Consider the following 23,600-nt stretch of genomic DNA (forward strand, 5'->3'; position numbering starts at 1 on the left):
GTCCCATCAGAAAGAAAGTTTCCTTGCCCAAGTCATGAAGAATTTCTCAAGACTGGTTAAATTCCCCAATCCAATTGTAAGCAGGGGAATAGTCCCGCTATTGTGGGGAACTTTCCAGGTTTCTGCACTACCCCGGTGAAGTGGGCTAGCGAAAGGACCCGAGTCCTCGCTCCCACTTCCTTTACCCAGTGGCCTCCCTGCCCTTGAGGACTCCCCTTCCACTCTCCTGTCTGGCAGAGACCTCGTAACCCCAAAAAGGCTGGGCCCAGGATTCCTGGGGGGGCTCGACCCCCAACTCTGCTGCGGTCACCTAGGACAGGGGCTAGAGTGTCCCCACTCCGGGATACTCTCTCTGCACTGGGCACTTCTCTGACACACTGACCATTACATACAAGTTAAAGCAAATACAAGTTATTTAATCAACAATTAATTTTAAAAAGAATAAGGAATAATGGGAAAGGTGAAAGGAAACACATCACCCTGCTCTGTGGCAGGGAACATCACAAACAATGTCTCTGGAACGTCAGGGCAGTTCACAGTCGGTTCTTTGTAAGTCCCAGGCCTCCTGCTCAGGCCCTGGCTGTGCTGCAGGGATGCTGTGGGTTGGACACTCGCTCTGGTGGTGGCCACACGCTCTCAGGCTCTCAGTGGTAGGACCCTTCTTCCCGGTGTCACCTCCGCCCTGTCGGGGTTACGATCCAAGCCTGGCCTGCAGAGCCCCTTGGCTGAGGCCTCTCCCTGTGCTGGGCCCGCTGCCCAGGGTCCCCCTCGGTCTCCCCAGCTGCTCACCGCACCCAGCTCCGGAGACAGCTCCAGCCCCAGCTGCACCACTTGGTCTCTGCACGGCTGCTGCTCTGCCTCCAGCTCCCTGGGCTGCTTCTCTGGCCCCTCTGCCTCTGGTTGCTGCAGCTCTGCTCCCAGGACAGGTCTGCTCTGCAGGCTGGTTCTGTGACTCTGCTCCCAGCACTGACCTGCTTCCTGGGCTGCTTCTCTGGCCCCTCTGGCTCTGGTTGCTGCTCCCAGGACAGGTCTGCTCTCTCTGGGCTGTGCCTCTGGCTTTGGGGCTGCAGCTCTGCTCCCAGGACAGGTGCTGCTCTCTCTGGATCTGGCCCAGCTCTGCTCCCCAGCTCAGCTCAGGCCCCTGCTTTCTCCTTAGCTCGGCCCCACTCTGTCTGACCCAGGCAATTCCAGCTCACACGGAGGACGGGACCTCCCTGGCCTCCTGACTCCCTGATTAGCCTGCCCGTCCTGTCATTCCGGCTGACCTAGAGCATTGGCCTCTCCCATTGTTCCTGGAGACTGTCAGTCTCAGGGTCCTGGTTTCCCATAGACCCTTCCCCTTTTAGTACTGGGAGCTAGCCAACTGAAACACCCCCACTGACTGTTAGTAAGGGGGCAACAGTCCCCTCACACAATGGAAGGAACAGTGTTGTTTAAGATAGGAAAGCCCTTGGGCCAGCAGCATAAAGTGATGGGTTTCACAGTACGAAGACAGATTGTTGGGGGATTCCAGGGAGGAGCCCTCTGAGTCCCAGCCCTGAAGTTGGGTGAACCTAGAGAGTCTGTGGGGAGAAGGACTGGAAAAGGGCTGTGGCAGGAAGAAGTCCATGAAGGCAGCAGCAAGGAGTCTGACAGGACAGACCTTGGCTGCTGGTTATAGGGTCTGTGGACTGGAACCCAGTTTAGTAGGAGGCCCTGGGTTCCCCTACCAGGCACTGGGGTAGTGGCATGGGGCCCAGAGAAGGGAATAAGGCCAACTGAGCACCCTGAGGGAAATGTACAAAGATAATGGGGCCCAGAATCGGGGCCAAAGAGGTTTTGTGAGGACATTAGACTTTTATTAGTTGGACTTTGTTACCCTGTGTGGAAGTCCTCACTCTGCGTTTGTCAGCAACACGTCAGAGACCCTTTTTATTCTCAAGCAATTGCAAAGGGGAGAGTGTGCACGGACAGGGATTCCCCCTTCCTAGGCAGGTCTCTGCCAGATAAATAGTTAGGGCAAGCATTTATACCTTTTGTTACATACAATAATGATCAACTGCTGCATCTAGAATCATAGAATATCAGGGTTGGAAGGGACCTCAGGAGGTCATCTAGTCCAACCCCCTGCTCAAAGCAGGACCAATCCCCAATTTTTGCCCCCGATCCCTAAATGGCCCTCTCAAGGATTGAACTCACAACCCTGGGTTTAGCAGGCCAATGCTCAAACCACTGAGCTATCCCTCCCCCCATAAAGTTTATACATATTCCTTCCTGATATCTTACTTTTCTCAGCAGTTCCTGCTACAGTCTGCGTTCCATTCTTATCTAACACAAGGTCAAAACAGCATCTCTTACAGTTTTCCCACTCGCTTCCCACTCGCCCAGGCCCTGCCTTAAAGTCTCGCGTTATTAGAGTTAGAGTTAGCCTGACTCTTGCTCTATTCCTAAGAAAACTAAGATGTCTGCGTCCAAATTCCCTTTATCCCCCCGGGATAATGGAACATTCCATCAGGTGGCACACTGCTGAGAATCCCTGCTGGAGAGGAGCCGACGGTTTATCATGAAAATGCCAAGAGATCTTTAAGTGCAGCGTAGGTGCCCAACGCAGTTAGTCGTTCGTTGGCTGGAAGCACTTGGCATTTCTCTCCAAGAATCTGGCTCTATTTTTAAAGTCTGACCCATCAACTAGATTGTGCTAATTCCAATATTCCTCGATTGTAACCCCATTGACTTGCAGTGCCGTGTCTAGGCAGGGTGAGCTCCCATGGCCAGGCTCACCAGAGTTTGTCCCTGGAGAGCTCAGACTGAGGCTGAACATCCCACCAGATTGCAGTTACCTGAAACGTTCTGCTTGTGTTTCAGCCAAGAGTACCCAACAAGATTGGGGTAGCTCTGGTAAGAACCTATTTGTTGGCGTTAATTGATTTGTGAAGCATCGTTGTCATGCATGGGAGTTCTGAGCATGCAATCCCAGGACAGTCAGTGGGCATGCAGGTGGGTAAACTAGCCCAGCATTGGGCCCTTGAGCTCTCCAGTTAGAAATATAATCTTCTGAGCAAATTTGATATGAAAGTGACTGAGAGATATAGACATGGGACCCCACAAACTGCGCTGTTACAGTTTCACCTGGTTGAGACCCAGATTAAATCTGTCAAAAGTATTCATGAAAATACTCCGACTTAGTTCATTTCTGAAAAGTCTTTTACTGAAGTCATCAAAAGTCAGTACAAAAGTACTAGCATGACAGCAATACAAATAATTATTTATATAACAGGCACCAATTTGTAGCTTTGCCATTGTAAGACAAATCCCACCTCGAATAGAACTATGAGCTTTCAATTCGATCTACTCATCGATAACGTATCATCAAAGCTTGCCCAAGCAGGTACCAGAGACACGCCCTCCATGTTCCTGGTTTCCCTTTGGAACGCTGGCAGAATAGCGGGCCGGCTTTGGATCTGGCAAGTCCCATCACCATGATTTGTGTTAGAGGGAAAAAGTGAGTAACACAAATACGACAATTGAGAAACCAGCAAACCGCTTCAGAGCAGCAACATGAACCAGGATGATGGATCCTCCACACAGTAAATGGCTCAGAACACTGGGGAAGGCAATGCCGCCTCTAGTAGCTGTTGATAGGAAAAAGCAGATCAAAGAAGTGATAGGAAATTATTTCACACTGACAGAGATCTTTAAAGCTGGACACCGGTACCCTTCCCAACAGCTACTGGAATCTGTTTATGCCAGAGGGACAACATTAATCCATTTCCCCTCTGCAGGACACCCCATCCTGGGATTTCCCTGGGACATTCACCTCACTGGTGAGATATTTCACCGGCTTCCTCCCTCCTCAGCCTGCTTGTTCCTTTGGTATCAATCATTAGTGAGCACGTTTCACCCAAGCCAGTCCCAGAGGCTCTGATTTGGAGCTTGTTGTCTGCCACCTAAGTGTATTCCAGACCAGTTATGAATAAAAGACATAAGTCTATGAAAGACTGGCTGCAGACACCAGTAACACCATTTCTGTTTTGGGCTTGTTTTTTTTTTTATTGGCTTTAGGGAAAATGTGGAGCTGGGCAGAGAAGAGTCATTCCATTTCATGGAGGATTTTGATATTTCAAAATTTGCTTTTGTTCTGACATGGAATAAAAAAAACCCAAATTTTGAAATTCTCCACACAAGAGAAGGGAGCATCAGCTCTGGGACAGTCCACCAAGCAGGCTGTCCCAGAGTCGGGGGCACTGGAAGTCCTGGGGTCAATGACTCTTAGGCAGCCCACCAGCCAAGCTGCCAAGGAGCCAGGCGGGTGAGCTGGCCAGAACCCAGGCAACGTTCTGACAGAACAGTGTCAAAATCAAAGTCTCTGCAAAAGGTTTAGAGTTTGACAAATTTTCAAATTCCAACGAGAAAATATTTTGTTGAGATTTTTCTGAGCTCTGGTAAAATGGTCCTGTTTCGTCCTTTGGGAGGATGTCGCCCCACTGGGGACAGAATGGGTCTAGTTATGAGAGGAGAGAGATAGAGACACACTTGTGGTGTTGGGTGAGGGGATGTGTGTTCAGCCTTTAGTTCAGAACAATGAAGTTGAATCATTAGTGCTTTAAGGGGTTATTTTCCTTACATTTATTTTCTGAAATCAACTGTGCCTGGAATTGAGTCAGACGTGAAGGTGCTCAGATACGAGTCATGAGCTCCATACGAGAACCTGGATAAACGGACAGAACGTGCAGTTCACCCCACTTTTTTCTCAAGTTGTTTCCCTGTGTATGACATGTTTGCGTGGTGGGGTTGGTCTTGGCCCTGCCCCTAAATACAGAGGGGAAGTTATGGTCAAATCAATGAAAACAAAATGTTTCTTTCTTACCAGAGTTGTCAAGACACATTTGGTTCTTCTCTCCTACGGTACAAACAGAGAGGGTCAATGAAATGTGACCTCAGGTAGAATTTTCAACTCCATTCTACTATTTCCAGAGAAACATAGTAATTGTCAGACTGGATCCCGCCAACAGGCTACATCTAGCCTGGTGTCCTGTCCCTGACTGAGGTCAGGCCCAGCTGCATCAGGTGAAGCTGTAAGAAACCCCAGAGTGGAATTACCTACGCATACAGGAAATTACTTCCCCAACCCTGGCAGTTAGTGACTGCCTTATAACCTCAGGCCTAAGGGTTTATTGCTCTTTTAAAAACAATTTTTTATCCTATGTAACATAACTGTGGAGATTCTGTCTATATAAATAGTTAATTCCCATGGGTTCATATAATGCTGTTATAATATTTTTACATTATTCTCCATCCCATCATTCCTTATGCTTCAAGCATTTATGTTTCCTTTATAGACCTAGCAGCACATTGAACAGAGCTTTTCATTGAGATTTGCACTGAACTCTCCACAATGATGGCCGGGTTTCCTTCTGAGTTGATACAGCTCATTAACAATCCAGGGAAATTATTCCTCACAAAGTGCATTACCTTGAATGTGTGTCAGTGAAGTTCACCTGATCTTGTGTTGCCCATTCACCCAACTTGGTTAGATCTCTCTGAAGTTCCTCACTGTCATCCCTAGTCCTGACTGCCCTAAATAATGTGCCATCTGCACACGATGCCACCTGACTGCTCCCTTTTCCACAGCCTGTGGATTTGCTGTGCTGTGTCTGAGGAGCCACAGCTGCTCTGCCACGGCTCTTGTGGACTCTGTACGAGACATGTGTGTGTTGAAGACTCGCAGTGTTTTGGGGCCTACACCTGTCTTCCTAGTGCTCCCATTGCCAGGGTGTCATAGAATCATAGAAGATTAGGGTTGGAAGAGACCTCAGGAGGTCATTTAGTCTAACCCCTTGCTCAAAGCAGGACACCTGGTGTCGTGGGTGTCTAGGCATCTAGGCACCTTCTCTTTCCTAAGTGAGCGCTTGGGACCCAGTGTCCACCCTCCCCAGCCCGAGGTCCTCCCTAGCAGCAAGAGTCGTGGCAGCCTGTCTCCCCTGGTCCTGGTGGCAAGTCCCCAAGTCAGCGTCCCTCTCATCAGCTCTCCCTGAAGTGGGGTTTTCAAATTCTCCACAGCAAATAGCCCTACACAGATATTTCTCATGTTCAGCCCAGTACTCACCACCCAGGTATGCACAGTTAAAATGGCTGCAGGTCCGGTTTGTGCTCCGGAGGACAAAGCGGTTACTCCCTTGTCTTCGGGACACATTGAATATCTCATGGACTGGGATTAATACTTCTTCCTCCTCCTGAATGCATGAGAAGGCCCTGATCTTAACACCAGAGCAAGTGTGAATGGTGAGCAATGTGTCCATGCCAAATTTCTTAGCTACTCCTATATCAAAAGACGAAGAGGCAAAGTATCCAAACCTAATGTGACCTGATCCCGTGTGCTGAAGTCTGACAGAAACCCCTCGGTACACCGTCCTTTTGTACATCATATCACACCTCCCTCGTAAGAGCTGTGAAGCTCTTGTCAAATAATAATGAAAGGCTTTGAAGTGGAAACTGGCCATGTAATGAGCTCGAGATGTCCCAGCCCCTCTGACTGCCGCATTCAACTCACTGTGAAAGTCATTGTCAGTGTAGGCTATAATGGCTCTTCCATGCTCATCTTTAAAGCCTATGGGCAGAGAAATCTTTTTCTTTACAAGTTCCCATTTTTTTTCTGAGTTTTCCCACACCCTGCTAAACAGTGAGGACATGGACTTTTCTTTTTCTAGCAGTCCAGGTGCAATTCCATCCATTTCTTCAGCACATGCTAGATATTGGTCATCAAAAGCGTCATCCATCATGCTCAGCTCCACCTGACATTTTGCCTGGGAGAATAAAGGAAACGTACAGTCACATTAGCATTTGTGTTACAATAGCATCTAAAGGTCCCACCCAGGATCAGGGCCCTGTTGTGCTTGGCCCAGTACAAATACACTGGAAGATGGCCTCTGCCCCAAGACAGAGGAAAGGTGGGAGAAAGGGATGGGACACACAAGCAGAATCCTCAGTGTGTTGCTTGGCAAATGTCACATTGGCGCCTCGATTTTTTTGGGAGGGAGGAGCAGGGTGGGTGTGATGCGTTTGTAGCTGCCCTGTAGTAATTGATTAATACTGTCTGTTGCCCTGGTTCCTGGGATGCAGGGGATGGATACAAGAGGTCTGGGAATGCAGGGGATCAGAAAATCTGTGTCGGGTTTAACAAGGAACCCTTAGTTAAGAGGGGAGAGGGAGTTGTTCAAGGGAGCCAGGCTCAAAGACAGGTCCAGCTGGGGTGCAGAGAGCCTGCCTACATTAGCCCCAGGGGATGGTAGCCCTTTAGGTAAGACTGATGTGAGTGTGGACTGTGGGTTGTTTTAAAATCCGGTTTCTCTAAACGATTTGTTCCCACAGTAAAATGAACAACACTTCTTTGGTGTCAGCAGATACAACACTGCGCCCCGACTCCCGAAGGGATGAACCGCAGGGACCTGAACTCAGCCGGAGCTGCTGGGTAAGCATGATGGACACACAGGTACCTCAGCCCAGGGCCCCGTCTGAGAGTGGGAGAATCACAGGATTCCTGCCCAGGAGGGTAAAGGCACAAGGCCTGACACCCGAAGGGATGCACTCAGAGACCAGAGAACCATGTACCCATGACAGAGGTGTTTTTAGTTTACTGGGGTCTATGTTAGTGTAATAAATATATTGTGGGCAGATGTAGGGTTAGGAAGAAAGGCAGGAAGGGATACATCAATAGGAAAGACAAAGCAAGGGGAACAAGGGACATAGAAGGGAGGGCGCTAGGAGGGACTGAGATCCCAATCCACTCCCACAGGAATATCTAGAAACTACCCCCATTTACCTCAGAGGGAGTCAGTGGGTTGCCATCTCCATATGCCTGCCATGCACTGCATGCTCCAAGGCTGGCGGTGCCCGTGGGAAGGTTCCATCTAGGATCCAACCCCCGAATGCACATGGAGGACGGCAACACTGTTGTGGTGGGTTGTATAAACCCCACACTGGTTAACCAGGGCTTAACAGGAGCCTGAGCCCCTTTAGGCTGTGGGGTGGCACCTGGAGGGGTGTTAGGCACAACTGCTGATCAAACCCAGCTGGGGTGGCTGGGGATGTCCCCGCTTGGGCTAAAGGCAGAGAAAGGCTTGGAGCCAGAACTGGAGAGCCCATAGCCAGAAGAAGGCCTGGGAGGCTGGGGGCAGTGAAGCCTGCGGCCAGAGGTGAGTTGCCTCAGGTCAGGAGGAAGCCAGAGGCAGTGTTGGTAAAGCCTAGGGGTCGTTTGGACTGGAGTTTGAGGGACTGCAGGGAGAGGGGGAAGACCTCGGCAGTCCCTCTCCTGGCAGTAAAGAGTGGAGAGACCTGAGGGGAACAGGAAGGCTCCCGCAGGGAGGGGAGGAAGCCTGAGCCAGGCAGAAATTAGTTTAATTTTGTTCTTTTGGTTTGGGATTGTGTTGGGGGATTCCACGGGGGAGCCCTGCGAGCCCAGCCCTGAAAGAAGGGTGAGCCGGGGGAGGCTGTGCGGGCTGGAAAAGGGCTGTGGTAGGAAGATGTCAAGGGAGGCAGCAGCAAGGAGTCTGACAGAACAGACCTTGGCTGCTGCTCAGAGGGTCCCTGGACTGGAACCCAGTTTTGTGGGAGGGCCGGGGTTCCCCTACCAGCCACTGCGGAAGGGGTTGTGGGGCCCTGATTAGACAAACACCTGTCCAGGCTGGTCTCAGCCCACAACCCTGCACTAGATGACCTCTCAAGATCCCTTCCAGCCCTACATGTCTGTGGGTCTAAGGCAGTGTGGGTGCCTGCATAGCCTTGAGCAGAAACACAAGAAAATACAGAGTGCTTCACTGGCAAAGCTCAAGAGTTTACCTGAGGGATTCCCAGCCAGGTGTGAAGACAGAAGTATGTCAAGGGGATCAGCAGAGGCTTCATCATGGTTCCAACATCCCTGTGCAGCTGCAGGAAAATCCATCAGGAAAATCAGTGGAGATTTGGGGGGAAAGAACACACCAAACCTAAACATCCTCCCGATTGTTTCACCGTGATCCATTGTTCCACATTCAGTAACTAGGATTTCCCAGGTGGGAATTGGTAATCTCCCAGACTGCAGCCCAGCCGTAACGGAGGTGGGTTTGATCCTGAAATACAGTTCTCAGCTGGGAGGAGGGGAGTAGTTGTGGGGAAATCCTGCTTTCACTTCATGGTGATCACATTTCCCTAAAAGCCTTTGGGAGTTAGAAATATGACCCGTAGTGCTGCTGTGTTTACTTGTAAGTGCCATTACACAGCACAATACACAGAAACCAGCGGTCAGGCAGGTCTGTTGATCATATCCTAGGGAATGTGGCTAAAATAATGACATAGCTCAATATTTCAGTACCTCACCCAAGTGCCTGGTCAAGTGTTTGCTTGGCAACTACCTTATACACTCTGTGCCTCGCTGCTTAGTTCTGCCCTGTGGCTAACGGGGTGATCAGTGACTCAGATGTCAAACACCAGGGCTGATCCGGTCACAATCATATGGCCCCTCTCAGAGACACAAACGCAGGCCATGGTCACCTGGCCAGGTCAGGGACCAGCAAACAGACCAGCATGCAACTTACCAAGTCCCTTTACCTCCATGCACCAGATCCATGGCTACGCCCTGAAAAACTCCCCTGCTTGCCTCTCCTCTTTGCCTGCTGAGCCGATCCCTGGTTTAGAGGGTATGGTGGGGACTTGGGACTTTGGGGGTTGATTTTCTGGCCAGGGAAAGGGATCCAGGCATTGGAATTTGGAGTCTGGACCCTGGGGGAGAACCAGTGACATGGGGACTAGGGAGTGGCAGTGTCTTGTTCAGGGAAAGCAGAGGTAGGGCCAGGAGTGGGAAGCAACAGGCTTGGGGTGTTTCCAGGGAAGGATGGGACTTCCACTGAACACCTGGAAATGCCATCCCTCCCCTGCCAGGTGGGTAGAAAATGAATCTGAACACATTTCATATTTCTTTTAATAACAATGGGCCAGGTGATGCATCTTCGTTTGAAATGGATCTTCCATTGTAGTTTGACACTGCCAATGTAAGCAGGGTCTGCTGACTTCTTCCCTGACAGCTAGCTGGGAGGGGAGAAACTTCCGGAGAAAACTGTATTTACATAAACACACCTACTCTGCTTAGACACCTATTCTGCTTAGAACGCTGTTGCTCAAAATTATCAACTTTGGCTAGGGTTGGGTTATAAATCAGTGGGGAAAGTAACTAAAATACATTCCTCATGGATTGTATTTTCTAAGTGGACAACCTACACTAAGTTCTCAATTACTGAGGGACAATCTTCACTCATTGCTATATTTGCCTTCCACAACCGACACTCTGAATAACTTTTCATGAGTGATGTACCCAAATACTTGGATGCTAATAAACTGTATTCTTAAATTTATTCACCTTAATTTAGGTTATTGCTGATTATGCACTGTATGTATCTTACAACTTTAAAAACAAACTTTGTATTTGTGGATAATCTAAGCAGTATACCCAGATTTACAGACACTCTTTTCTTAACCTGTGACTAACATTAGCTTTAATTAAAAAAATTAAAACTGAATGCAGGGGTAGTGAAATGCTGTTACCAATATTGGTCGCATTATTGTAATACAGGGAAGCAGGACTGTGCTTAACTGTCCCAAATGAGGGGGTCATCCTCAGATGAAAGAACCTTGTTAAGCCAGGGGCTCAAACGCAGAGCCCTGTGAAAGTAAGAGGGGTGGGGACAGCTGTCCCAGCCAGGAGGTGTGCAGATTCTCCCTAGGAGTCCCCAGATTGTTTTGACCCTTTCCTTCCCACAGCTCAAAGAAAGAGCTAAATAGGCTTCATTAGGAGCCTCTTTTGTTTTTTTTAAATGCTCAATCAGAGCAGAAATAAGTTGTGGTAGGACTGTGTTTCTGCCCAACCTGCTAAGAGCTAAAAATTACTGAGAGCTGAAATCGCTTGAGATGGGGCAGTGTCTCTGCCCAGCCTGCAGAGAGCTGAGCATCACTAAGATACTGAGGTGCAGAGGTCACAGCAGAGAGGCAGGTGGCAGCAGAATGTGACTAGCAGTTGGCTTGTGAACGAGTGGCTGGTGAGGCGGTGAGCACAGCGAGTGGCCAGCAGGGTGGCTGGCAGAGAGGGTCAGCGAGCGAGTGCCTGAGCAGCGGAGTGAATAAGGTACCTCTATACCCCCCACTCCACCCAGGGTGGGAGGTGAACTCTGCAGATGCACCTCTGAACCCTTGGTCTGCACTGACCAAGGTCAGCAACTCTGAATGGGGTGCAGAGAAGAGTCAGGCATGGGATAGGGATTTTTGAGTTGCTGGACTTAAGAACTTGAGGGGGAAAGATCACTGCCCAACTTACTTGGGGGTGGATCTGTTGCTCATGATTTATGTTTATGAACACTGTTTGTGGCATTTTCCCAAATTAACACCAAGTTACTTCCCTCCTTTTATTAAAAGTTTCTTTTGTATGCTCAGACTCCGTGCTTGCCTCTCAGAGGTGCCCGGGGGTGGTGTGTAATTTTCGCAGGTTACTGGGTGGGGGCTTGCGCCGGTTCTCTGTTGTATCGATAGAAAGGAACCCCTAGACAATGAACCGGGCCCTGGTTGCTGCTGGCTTTGCCTGGCAGAAGGGTTACACCAAAATATATCTGAGCTTTGACACATTTGGGGGGATACAGCCACATTCTCAGTGCTTCATGTTTTCTTTTTTAAGGCAGGATCCCCTTTTGAATGTAAGTCCAAATAAATGCCTGATTCTCAAGGAGAGAACACCACCTTTCCACTGTAAAACCCCATTTGTGTGCTTTTCTGAACCTCAGACTGATTTTTTTACACATTTCCTCTCTCTGTCTCAGCCATCTTCCTGTAGAACCAGTAATGGAGTTGCTCTCCAAAGACTCCGTAGGCTATAACTTCGCCTGGGGTTTGTAGGAGAGTTGAAGGCTCTGCAAAATACTGAATACAATTCCAGACTGTGTTACTTTTTCACACATCTTCTCTAGGGCTGACGGGAAGACACTGTAGATTTCACCAGGCCCTGCTCATACACTCTGTACCTCGGGAAAACACCCAGCACCCCCATGTTCATCCTTGTAAAATGATTGTGTGGTATCTAATGCAAAGTTTGTCATGTTGGGTGTCTTCATAAGACTAAAGATGCACTGAGCATTATTGTTATAGGTTATAATTTCATGTATATAGTTATGAGGCTGAAAATGTGTCCTCATGGCTTTAAACAAGCCCAGACAAAAACTTTCCAAGAGCAGAGGGGCAGTTCACACTTCATCAGGGCATGTATGGAACAAACCCAGCCCAGCCTCACAGGAACAAGGGACACTGGCCTCGGCAGCAACAAAGGATCTGTTGGACTCTCAAGTGAATCACCCCCTTCCTTTGGTCAGTTTGGGATTGCAATGAGGTAATGCTCATCTGAGTCTGAAGGGGGAGTGTGCAAAGCCAAGAGGGAAGAAAGAACATGATAAAAGGGAGAGACATTTACCATGCTCTTCCTCTCTCTTCCACCTCCATCTACAGACACCACCACCAAGCGACTGAAGTGCTAATCAAAGGGGAGAGCCTGCTTGAAGGGCAACCTGCCAGCCTGTGGTGAGAAGCATCTAAGTTTGTAAGGGCACTGAAAGTATTAAGAGCAGCTTAGAATGCGTTTTGCTTTTATTTCATTTGAACAAATCCAAACTGTTGTGCTTTGACTTATAATCACTTAAAATCTATCTTTGTAGTTAATAAATTTGTTTGTTTCTTCTACCTGAAGCAGTGCGTTCGGTTTGAAGCGTGTCAGAGACTCCCCTTGGGATAACAAGCCTGGTGCATGTCAATTTCTTTGTTAAATTGATGAACTCATATAAGCTTGCAGCTTCCTGCTGGCATAACTGGACGCTGCAAGATGGAGGTTCCTAGGGTTGGGTCTGGGAGCGGAGATATTGGCTAGTGTCATTCAGTTGCACAATCCAAACAGCTTACATGCCAGAGGCTGTGCATGAACAGCCCAGGAGTGGGGGTTCTCACAGCAGCGCAAGGTAAGTCTGGTTCCCAGAGCTGAGGATTGGAGTGAACTAGTAGATCACAAGTCCAGATAACACTAGAGGGGAGCATCACACCTGCCCCTAGAAATTCAGTAAAATATCACTAAAATGTGGATAAATGTTCCTTCTGTTACAGGATTTTCTTCCCCTTAATGTAATCTTGCCTCGGCATGGAAGCATGATATAGGCCTTGCTAGAGCCCTAGGCGTAACTAACAGTGTGAACCAAAGGCTGTGAACCAGAGTAGGCCTGGCCTGGGCAATATAGCAACACACCAGGTATTGGCTAAAACCAAGTAAGCACAGTCCTGACTGAAGATGTTGGTACAGGACACCCAGAGTTCTCAAGTAACGGCGTGAACACATTCCGAGGAGATGGTACAGGGACATGCCGATCTGAGTAAGATAAGGATGGGATGACAGGATAATGGATGGGGATGTTTTGGTCGAATTAGCAGGTACCAGGATAAGGCCGGTAACCATCCACATCTGGAGTGCAATCTGTAACTTGTCTGTGTTAATGTATAAAAGGAGAAGCCATAGGAGGGGCACCTTTGTCCAGCTGAGGGGGCAGCGTCCCAGGCACTGACTGAGCTGGTTCATTGTCACACACATTCGTAAGTTAGTGTCCCTGAAGTTACTAGTGGGAGCTAGGGCCATGCTTTGGCGACAATAAACCTGGCCGAGTGCCTTCACCACTGAACTGAGATGGTCCCTTAGTGAAACTCAGTGGGGTTTTTTGGTTGACCCTCTGCCAATACCAGGAGAAAGGGGAAGAGCGGAGAAGAAATGAGGATCCTGAGGCTGACAGTCCCCAGGGCCAATGGGAGAGGCCAATGCTCCAGGTCAGCCTGATTGACAGGGCAGGCAGGCCAATGAGGGACTCAGGAGCCCAGGGACCAGGTGTGAGCTGGAGCTGCCAGGGACAGAGTAGGGCAGAGCTAAGGAGAGAGCTGCAGCCAGAGCTGGGCTGGGGGCAGAGCTGGGGCAGCGCAGACCAGTTGCCCCGATGAGGATCCAGGGCTTAGCTGTAGTGGGGAGCCGCAGGCCCAGAGCCAGGCGAGCGGGTGCCGGCTGTGTCACCTCTAACACTGCAGCTGAGTGCAGTGAGTGGCTGGGAGAGCCGGGGGGACGGGGGAGTGCAGGGATACATCACCCGACCAGATCCCTTGCAAGCTGCACTCAGCAGGGAAACACAAACCCAACAGGGGAGCCGATGCTGGGGAGAAGGGTCCTGCCACCTAGACTCTGTGGGCGTGTGGCCACTGCCAGAGCAGGGGTCTGACCTGCACACCCAGGGCCTGGGAGGGAGGCCTGGGATGTGTGAAGAACAGACTGTGAACTTCCCTTATGTCCCAGAGACACTGTTTGTGGTTTCTCCATGCCCACGGGGCAGGTTCCTTGTTTCACCTTTCCCATTTTCCCTTATTTCTCTTGCTGCTGCTGTTTAATAAATTGTATGTGGTTTGAACTGAATGCAGTGCTCAGTGGGTACGGGAGACAGCACCCCGGAGCGGGGCCACCCTAGCTCCTGTCCTAAGTGACCACCACAAGATGGCGGGTTACTTCCCCCAGGAGTCCTGGGCCCAGCCTTGTTGGGGTTATGAGGACTCTGCCACACAAGAGAGTGGAAGAGGAGTCCCTAAGGTCAGGCAGGCCTCTGGGTAAAGGGAGCTGGGGTGGGGACTTATCCTTTCGCCAGCCAATTCCAGGGGTAGTGCAGAAGCCAGGAAAGTTCCCCACAATAGCAGCATCATTCCCCAGTTTACATTTGCACGCATGGGTATGTCTGGAGAGGAGTTTTGAAGTCCTAATTTCAGTGGGGTTAAGGTCAGCCATGTGTATGGCGGGAGGGGATGTAGCAGTGGCCCTGACCAGCTACATCAGCGTAAAAACTACAGAGCCCCTGACAGAGGAAAATAACAGATATAAATCTGTCCCGGTAAAAAGATGTGGGACGGCTCTCAGTGATTTTGCTCCAAAGTGAGCCAGCTCTTACTCTGGTTGTCAGAGGGCTCAGTGGGGTGGGGATCCAGATGCAGCTGGTTGGGGCCTGGTGGGGTAGGTAGATCCAGGTGCAGGTGGCTCGTCGAGAGGGTCTATAAAGAAATCTATGGTGGAGAGTCCGCAAAAATTCAGGGTAGTTGTGTCAGTAGAGGATGGATCTTTACAACGAACAATCAGGGATGTTTGCACTCTATGGAAACAGTTGTGGTCAATGTCTTTTATGATGTACATGTGAGCAAAATAAGCGGATTTTTTTTGTTTTCACTGCAGAGGGTTTTAAAACATTTCCGTAGTTTCCCCATCCCAAAAGCTTTTATAATTTTATAACAAGTTAAAGCTCTAAAATCAACTCAATAGAAAATATTGGACTTTTCAGTCTGTGCACCCCCCAGATTCTACCCTCTGATATTACAATCTGCATAACAAACATGCCCAGAGCTCCCAACCCAGATTGTGGCCCCGTTGTGCTAGGGGCTGTCCATAGGTAGGCTGTGCCAATCCCCAAAAATCTTACAATCTAGAGCAGACAAAGGCTGGTAGAAGAAAGCGAGGTAGAGTGACTTGCCCATTGTCACACCCAGCGGGCCAGGGGCAGAGCTGGGAGGAAAGCCTTGGTCTCCTCGCTCCAAGTCAGCTGCTTTATCCACTGGCCCACCCTCCCCCTCGGTTCCACAGGTACTGGACAGGTGTAACTTCAGGCAGATTTGTATCATCGTCTAACCTGTTGTCTAGAGATAAATGCAGCAGAAGGGTCTGTAATTAGGATAATGAAGAGTAAGGATTTAATGATGTTACTATACCTGACTTTCCCAAGTCCCTGTTTTGACTTTTCTGAGTCCCTGGCAGGCTGCTGGCCTGAGCAAGAGATGGCTGCAGTTGTAGAACTTAATCTGCAGTGTTCATGACACAGGAAATAGTTTGACTTTATCTAAGAAACGGCCCTGCAGACTTTCACTTTCGGAACGAACGGTGTTTGGGGTTTTTTTTAGGAAATAAGAGCCTGATCTAAATCCCCCTGAAGTCAATGGAAAGACTCCCATAGATTTCAAGGGGCTTTGGGTCAGGCCTGTACAAAGTCAAAACGTTACAATGAGCTAGGGCCAGGGCTCCTGAGTATTCCCAATAACACCTGTTTCCAAACATATCCACAAAACTACCCCCATTTTATCCTCTGTGCTTCCTGTTCTAGGGTTCTTTACCTCCCTGTCCCAGATGTTAAAGCCAAGCAATTTTGCTACCTTGGCTCTACTGTTACCAGCAATGTAGATAATTAGGCTGGGCTCACTAGTACAATTGGCAAAGCAGTCAGGAACTTTGGCCTTTTGCAAGATGGAGCCTGGAACAACAACAAATTGTCTGCTAAAGTGAAAATCTGTGTTGATGAGACCTGTACTTTTTCTAGTCTTCTACATGGCACAGAATCATGCACGACTTATGCCAAACATACCAAAAGATTAAACAGTTTTTCAAATCAGATGCTTGCATAAAATTCTTCGAATAAGATGGCGAGACAGGGTGAAATGTGGAAGTGTTAAATTGTGCTGGTATGTCATTCTGGGGAATGTTGATTAGTAAGAAAAAACTCAGGTGGTCTTGGACATGTCAAGTGAATGCCGCATTACAGGATCCCGAAGAGTGTGCTTTACTCTGAAGCTCGCGGAGGGTGTAGAAAGAGAGGCAGACCACTGCACAGACTTGGGGATGCTTTCAAAGATGACTTAGCATCCTTTGGAATCTCAGTGGATGGTTGGGAAAGGAGTGCAGAATACTGCTCTGGTTGGTGCAGTCAGCTTGTAGCTGGAGCGAGGAGTTGCGAGACAGACTGGATCAAGCTTTGAGATGACTGGCGTCAGAGGAGGAAAGAATCAGCTGCTCGGATTCAGAGCCTTGCTCGTGCGTGGGTGTGCCCCACCTGTGGAAGGGACTGTCACTCATGCATCGGACTCAGCAGCCATCAAAGAACTCATCAATGCATACACCATGCTCTGTAAAGAACCACGGTGCTATTGACTGAAAGTTTTAAAACACTGGTATTAAAAGGTTGGATTTGATTGTATTGCGTAAAAGTGCAAATGAATTGGAATTCCAGAAGGGAGCCGGTTGAGAATGAGGGGAGGGGAAAATAACCTCCCCAAAGATATAAGGAAGCTTTCTCCCTAAGTTACGGATCCGGAGAAAATGTTGAAATGGATTGCAGAGCACGCCCCCCCAGCTCCAGCAGCAGCAGTTGTTACAAATAATGCCCAACCAGTAGTTGACCCAGGAACAGTGTGTCCAGTAACAGCAGCTCCTACTGGTGGCCCTTTTGCAACCTCCCACAATGACTGGGTCTTTGCTGGGGGCTGATGGATGTAGCTCTGGTGACTTCAGCCATACTGATCCAGTGAAGCTGGGTTTCAAAGATGTTCCAAAGATGGGTTCTTGAGATGTTTGAATGGGCCGTGGTAGTAATGCAGGGGCTGCCAGAACACTGGGTGGTCCTGGTGGCCCCATGTTTGACTGGAGCAGCCCAGGTCAACCATTGTAGCCTGGATCCCAAAGCAGAGCAGAATTATCCACAAATCTAAGTTGCCATTTTGGACCATTCAGTGATCTCTGAAAAGACCTTCTGCCAGCAACTCCAGGAACAGACATATCCCCTCTGAGCCCAGCCCCTGGGCGCAGCACAGAAACTGCAAGACTCCTGCTCGTGGTGTCTCAAACCAGAAGCCAGGATGGGGTCCAAGTGGCTGAAAGGGTCCTACTAGAGCACTTTGCCCAGATGCTCCCAGCTGGGAGTAGGGGCTGCATCTTAAGGCACCGGCCTGGATGGTGTTTCGTTGCTGGGTGTGTTTCCACACTCCGTTTGTTATGTAGTTCAAGCAGCAGAGGCCCAGCCTGCAGTGCTGTGGGTCAAGTGTGTTTCTTTTGCACTGCGCGGTCCCTTTACAAAACCAGTGATGGTCTCACTAATTCCGTAAACACAGGTATATTGAGAACCCCTGGTCTAGACCTGTTCCCTTGCATTTGACTGTGTTAAACTGTGCATTATTTGATCGTGTCAGGCTTGCCAAATGATCCATATAACTCTGTGTCACTGTCTTTGTCAAATAATAATGAAAGGCTTTGAACTGGAAATGGGCCATGTAATGAGTTTGAGATGTCCCAGCCCCTCTCACTGCCTTATTCAACTCACTGTGAAAGTCATCATCAGGAAAGGCTATTATGGCTCTTCCATGCTCCTCTTTAAAGCCTTTGGGGAGGGAAAGCTCGGTTTTTACACTTTGCCATTTTTTTTCTGATTGTCCCACACCCTGCTAAACACTGAGGCCACGGACTTTTCTTCCTTTAGCAGTCCAGGTGCAATTCCATCCATTTCTTCAGCACATCCTATATACTAGACATCAAAAGCATCATTCATCATGCTCAGTTTCACATGGCATTTTGCCTGGGAGAATAAAGGAAACATATGATCACATTAGCATTTGTGTTACAATAGCACCTAGAGGTCACAGCCAGAATCAGGGCCCCATTGTGCCCAGCCCTGTACAAACACACTAAGAGATGGTCTCTGGCCTTAGGAGCTTACCTCTAAAGAGACAAGACAGAGGAAAGGTGGAAGAAAGGGATGGGACATATAGGTACTATCATCAGTGTGTTGCTTCGCAAATGTTACGCTGGCAGCATGATTTTTTTGCGGGGAGGCGATACTCCTGAGGACCAGCGAGTCCTGTAATCATTACAGATGCATTTTTAGTTTACTGGGGACTTTGTTAGTGTCATAGATATATTGTGTGCAGATGGGGAGGAGGAGGTTAGGAAGAAAGACAGGAAGGGATACATTAATTGGGTAGACCAAGTCCGGGGAACAAGGGACATAGAAGGGAGGGCTCTAGGAGGGACTGAGATCCCAATCCATTCCCACAGGAATATCTAGAAACTACCCCCATTTACCTCAGGGGGAGTCAGTGGGTTGCCATCTCCATATGCCTGCCATGCACTGCATGCTCCAGGGCTGGCGGTGCCCGTGGGAAGGTTCCATCTAGGATCCAACCCCCAAATGCACATGGAGGACGGCAACACTGTTGTGATGGGTTATATAAACCCCACACTGGTTAACCAGGGCTTAACAGGAGCCTGAGCCCCTTTAGGCTGTGAGGTGGCACCTGGAGGGGTGTAAGGCACAACTGGTGATCAAACCCAGCTGGGGTGGTTGGGGATGCCCCCCCTTGGGCTAAAGGCAGAGAGAGGCCTGTAGCCAGAACTGGAGAGCCCAGAGCCAGGAGGAGGCCTAGGATGCTGGGGGCAGTGAAGCCTGCGGCCAGAGGTGAGTTGCCTCGGGCCAGGAGGAAGCCGGAGGCAGTGTTGGTAAAGCCTAGCAGGCATTTGGGCTGGAGCTTGAGGGGCTGCAGGGAGAGGGGGGAAGACCTCGGCAGTTCCTCTCCTAGCAGTAAAGAGTGGAGAGACCTGAGGGAAACAGGGAGACTGCTGCAGGGTGAGGAGGAAGCCCAAGCCAGGCAGAAATTGGTTTAATTTTGTTCTTTTGGTTGGGATTGTGTTGGGGGATTCCACGGGGGAGCCCTGCGAGCCCAGCCCTGAAAAAAGGGTGAGCTGAGGGAGGCTGTGCGGGCTGGAAAAGGGCTGTGGTAGGAAGGTGTCAAGGGAGGCAGCAGCAAGGAGTCTGACGGAACAGACCTTGGCTGCTGGTCAGAAGGTCTCTGGACTGGAACTCAGTTCGTGGGAGGGCCGGGGTTCCCCTACCAGCCACTGCGGAAGGGGTTGTGGGGCCCTGATTAGACAAACACCTGTCCAGGCTCATCTCAGTGCACTTGGTCCTTCCTCAGCACCCACGGCTGCACTAGATGACCTCTTGAGGTCCCTTTCAGCCCTACACGTCTATGGGTCTAAGGCAGCGTGGCTGTCTGCATAGCCTTGAACAGAAGTATGTCAAGGGGATCAGCAGAGGCCTCAGCATAGTTCCAACTTCCCCGGTGCGGCTGTAGGAGAATCCATCAGGAACGTCAGTGGCGATGTGGGGGGAAAGAACACACCAGACTGAAGCATCCTCCCGATTGTTTCACTGTGATCTGTTGTTCCGCATTCAGTAACTGGGATTTGTGGAAAAGCAGCATCACTTGCCCCACAACCTCAGCCGTGCAGAACACAATGCCATCCACAGCCTCAGAAACAACTCTGACATCATAATCAAAAAGGCTGACAAAGGAGGTGCTGTCGTCATCATGAATAGGTCGGAATATGAACAAGAGGCTGCTCGGCAGCTCTCCAACACCACTTTCTACAAGCCATTGCCCTCTGATCCCACTGAGGGTTACCAAAAGAAACTACGGCATTTGCTCAAGAAACTCCCTGAAAAAGCACAAGATCAAATCCGCACAGACACACCCCTGGAACCCTGACCTGGGATATTCTATCTACTACCCAAGATCCATAAACCTGGAAATCCTGGGCACCCCATCATCTCAGGCATTGGCACCCTGACATCAGGATTGTCTGGCTATGTAGACTCCCTCCTCAGGCCCTACGCTACCAGCACTCCCAGCTATCTTCGAGACATCACTGACTTCCTGAGGAAACTACAATCCATCGATGATCTTCCTGATAACACCATCCTGGCCACTATGGATGTAGAAGCCCTCTACACCAACATTCCACACAAAGATGGACTACAAGCCGTCAAGAACACTATCCCCGATAATGTCACGGCTAACCTGGTGGCTGAACTTTGTGACTTTGTCCTTACTTATAAGTATTTTACATTTGGGGACAATGTATACCTTCAAATCAGCGGCACTGCTATGGGTACCCGCATGGCCCCACAGTATGCCAACATTTTTATGGCTGACTTAGAACAATGCTTCCTCAGCTCTCGTCCCCTAACGCCCCTACTCTACTTGCGCTATATTGATGACATCTTCATCATCTGGACCCATGGCAAAGAAGCCTTTGAGGAATTCCACCATGATTTCAACAATTTCCATCCCACCATCAACCTCAGCCTGGTCCAGTCCACACAAGAGATCCACTTCCTGGACACTACAGTGCTAATAAATGACGGTCACATAAACATCACCCTATACCGGAAACCTACTGACCGCTATTCCTACCTACATACCTCCAGCTTTCACCCTGACCACACCACACGATCCACTGTCTACAGCCAAGCTCTGCGATACAACCGCATTTGCTCCAACCCCTCAGACAGAGACAAACACCTACAAGATCTCTATCAAGCATTCTTACAACTACAATACCCACCTGCGGAAGTGAAGAAACAGATTGATAGAGCCAGAAGAGTTCCCAGAAGTCACCTACTACAGGACAGGCCTAACAAAGATAATAACAGAACGCCACTAGCCGTCACCTTCAGCCCCCAACTAAAACCCCTCCAATGCATTATTAAGGATCTACAACCTATCCTGAAAGATGACCCAACACTCTCACAAATCTTGGGAGACAGGCCAGTCCTTGCCTACAGACAGCCCCGCAACCTGAAGCAAATACTCACCAGCAACCACATACGACACAACAGAACCACTAACCCAGGAACCTCTCCTTGCAACCAAGCCCGTTGCCAACTGTGCCCACATATCTATTCAGGGGACATCATCACAGGGCCTAATCACATCAGCCACACTATCAGAGGCTCGTTCACCTGCACATCTACCAATGTGATATATGCCATCATGTGCCAGCAATGCCCCTCTGCCATGTACATTGGTCAAACTGGACAGTCTCTACGTAAAAGAATAAATGGACACAAATCAGATGTCAAGAATTATAACATTCATAAACCAGTCGGAGAACACTTCAATCTCTCTGGTCATGCGATTACAGACATGAAAGTTGCAATATTGCAACAGAAAAACTTCACATCCAGACTCCAGCAAGACACTGTTGAATTGGAATTCATTTGCAAATTGGATACAATTAACTTAGGCTTGAATAGAGACTAGGAGTGTCTAAGTCATTATGCAAGGTAACCTATTTCCCCTTGTTTTTTCCTACCCCCTCCACCCTCTCAGACTTTCTTGTTAAACCTTGGATTTGTGCTGGAAATGGCCCACCTTGATTATCATACACATTGTAAGAAGAGTGATCACTTTAGATAAGCTATTACCAACAGGAGAGTGGGGGGGGGGGGAGAGAAAACCTTTTGTAGTGGTAAACACCCATTTTTTCATGGTTTGTGTGTATAAAAAGATCTTCTGTACTTTCAACAGTATGCATCCAATGAAGTGAGCTGTAGCTCACGAAAGCTTATGCTCAAATAAATTGGTTAGTCTCTAAGGTGCCACAAATACTCCTTTTCTTTTTGGGATTTCCCAGGCAGGAATTAAGCAGACCGGCTTAATTCCTGCCTGGGAAATCCCAAAAAGAAAAGGAGTATTTGTGGCACCTTAGAGACTAACCAATTCTTCACGAACAAGGTCAGCTCACAGACTACTGCACTGGGAAATCCCAAAAATCGGTCATGGAAACCTCTCAAAAAATGCATGGTGACGAAGAGTATCAAAGTATATACTACTAGCCTCCCTCTGAGTTTCAGTGAGGGACCAGCAGCCCCCTCACATAAGGTTCTATTCAATACATCTACAAGATATCGCCTTAAATAAATAACATATAGAAAAAAATCTGCCGTATGATAAGTTAAGTGCTGTCGAATGTCGTTGCTGTGGTTAACGCTGTCCAGGCTGCTAAGCTATTCCAGCTACTCAGGGCTGCTGTTCAAGTATGTAGGGACAAAATAAAGGCCAAGGCACAAAACAAGATTAAACTAGCTAGAGACATAAAGGGTAAAAAGAAAACTTTCTACAAATATATTAGAAGCCAGGGAAAGACCAATGGCAGGGCAGGCCTGGTTACTCAATGAGCGAGGTGAACAATAACAGAAAATGTGGAAATGGAAGAAATGCTAAATGACTTTTTTGGTTCAGTTTTCACCAAAAAGGTGAGTAGCCGTTGGCCGTCTAACATAATGAATGCAAGTGAAAAAGAGGTGGGTTCAGAGGCTAAAATAGGGAAAGAACAAATTAAAAATTACTTAGACAAGCTAGACGTCTTCAAGTCACCAGGGCCTGATGAAATACATCCTAGAATACTCAAGGAGCTGAGTGAGGAGATATCTGAGCCACTAGCGATTATCTTCAAAAAGTCATGGAAGACGGGAGAGACTCCAGAGGACTGGAAAAGGGCAAATATAGTGCCCATCTATAAAAAGGTGAATAAGGACAACCCTGGAAATTACAGACCAGTCAGCTTAACTTCTGTACCCAGAAAGATAATGGAACAACTAATTAAGCAATCAATTTGCAAACACTTAGAAGATAAGTTGCTGCTCTTAACTACAAAAAAGAAGCTTACAAGAAGTGGAAGATTGGACAAATGACCAGGGATGAGTATAAAAATATTTCTCGAGCTTGCAGGAGTGAAATCAGGAATGCCAAATCACACCTGGAGTTGCAGCTAGCAAGAGATGTTAAGAGTAACAAGAAGGGTTTCTTCAGGCATGTTAGCAACAAGAAAAAAGTCAAGGAAAGTGTGGCCCCCTTACTGAATGAGGGAGGCAACCTCGTGACAGAGGATGTGGAAAAAG

General features: G+C 48.7%; 1 protein-coding gene across 1 annotated transcript; it reads right to left on the reverse strand.

Moving 5' to 3' along the window:
- Positions 1-3,260: 3,260 nt before the first annotated feature.
- Positions 3,261-15,834, reverse strand: LOC144279861 (ecto-ADP-ribosyltransferase 5-like). The gene is made up of 5 exons (XM_077841558.1): positions 15,808-15,834; positions 8,815-8,901; positions 6,086-6,782; positions 4,847-4,879; positions 3,261-3,611 (listed from the first exon to the last, which is right to left on the reverse strand). The coding sequence occupies exons 2-5, from the start codon at positions 8,878-8,880 to the stop codon at positions 3,469-3,471; spliced, it is 939 nt and encodes a 312-aa protein (XP_077697684.1). The 5' UTR covers positions 8,881-8,901; positions 15,808-15,834; the 3' UTR covers positions 3,261-3,468.
- Between the last annotated feature and the right edge of the window lie 7,766 nt (positions 15,835-23,600).

The sequence above is a fragment of the Eretmochelys imbricata genome, chromosome 1 (genome assembly GCF_965152235.1).
Source record: "Eretmochelys imbricata isolate rEreImb1 chromosome 1, rEreImb1.hap1, whole genome shotgun sequence".
Taxonomy (NCBI): Eukaryota; Metazoa; Chordata; order Testudines; family Cheloniidae; genus Eretmochelys; species Eretmochelys imbricata.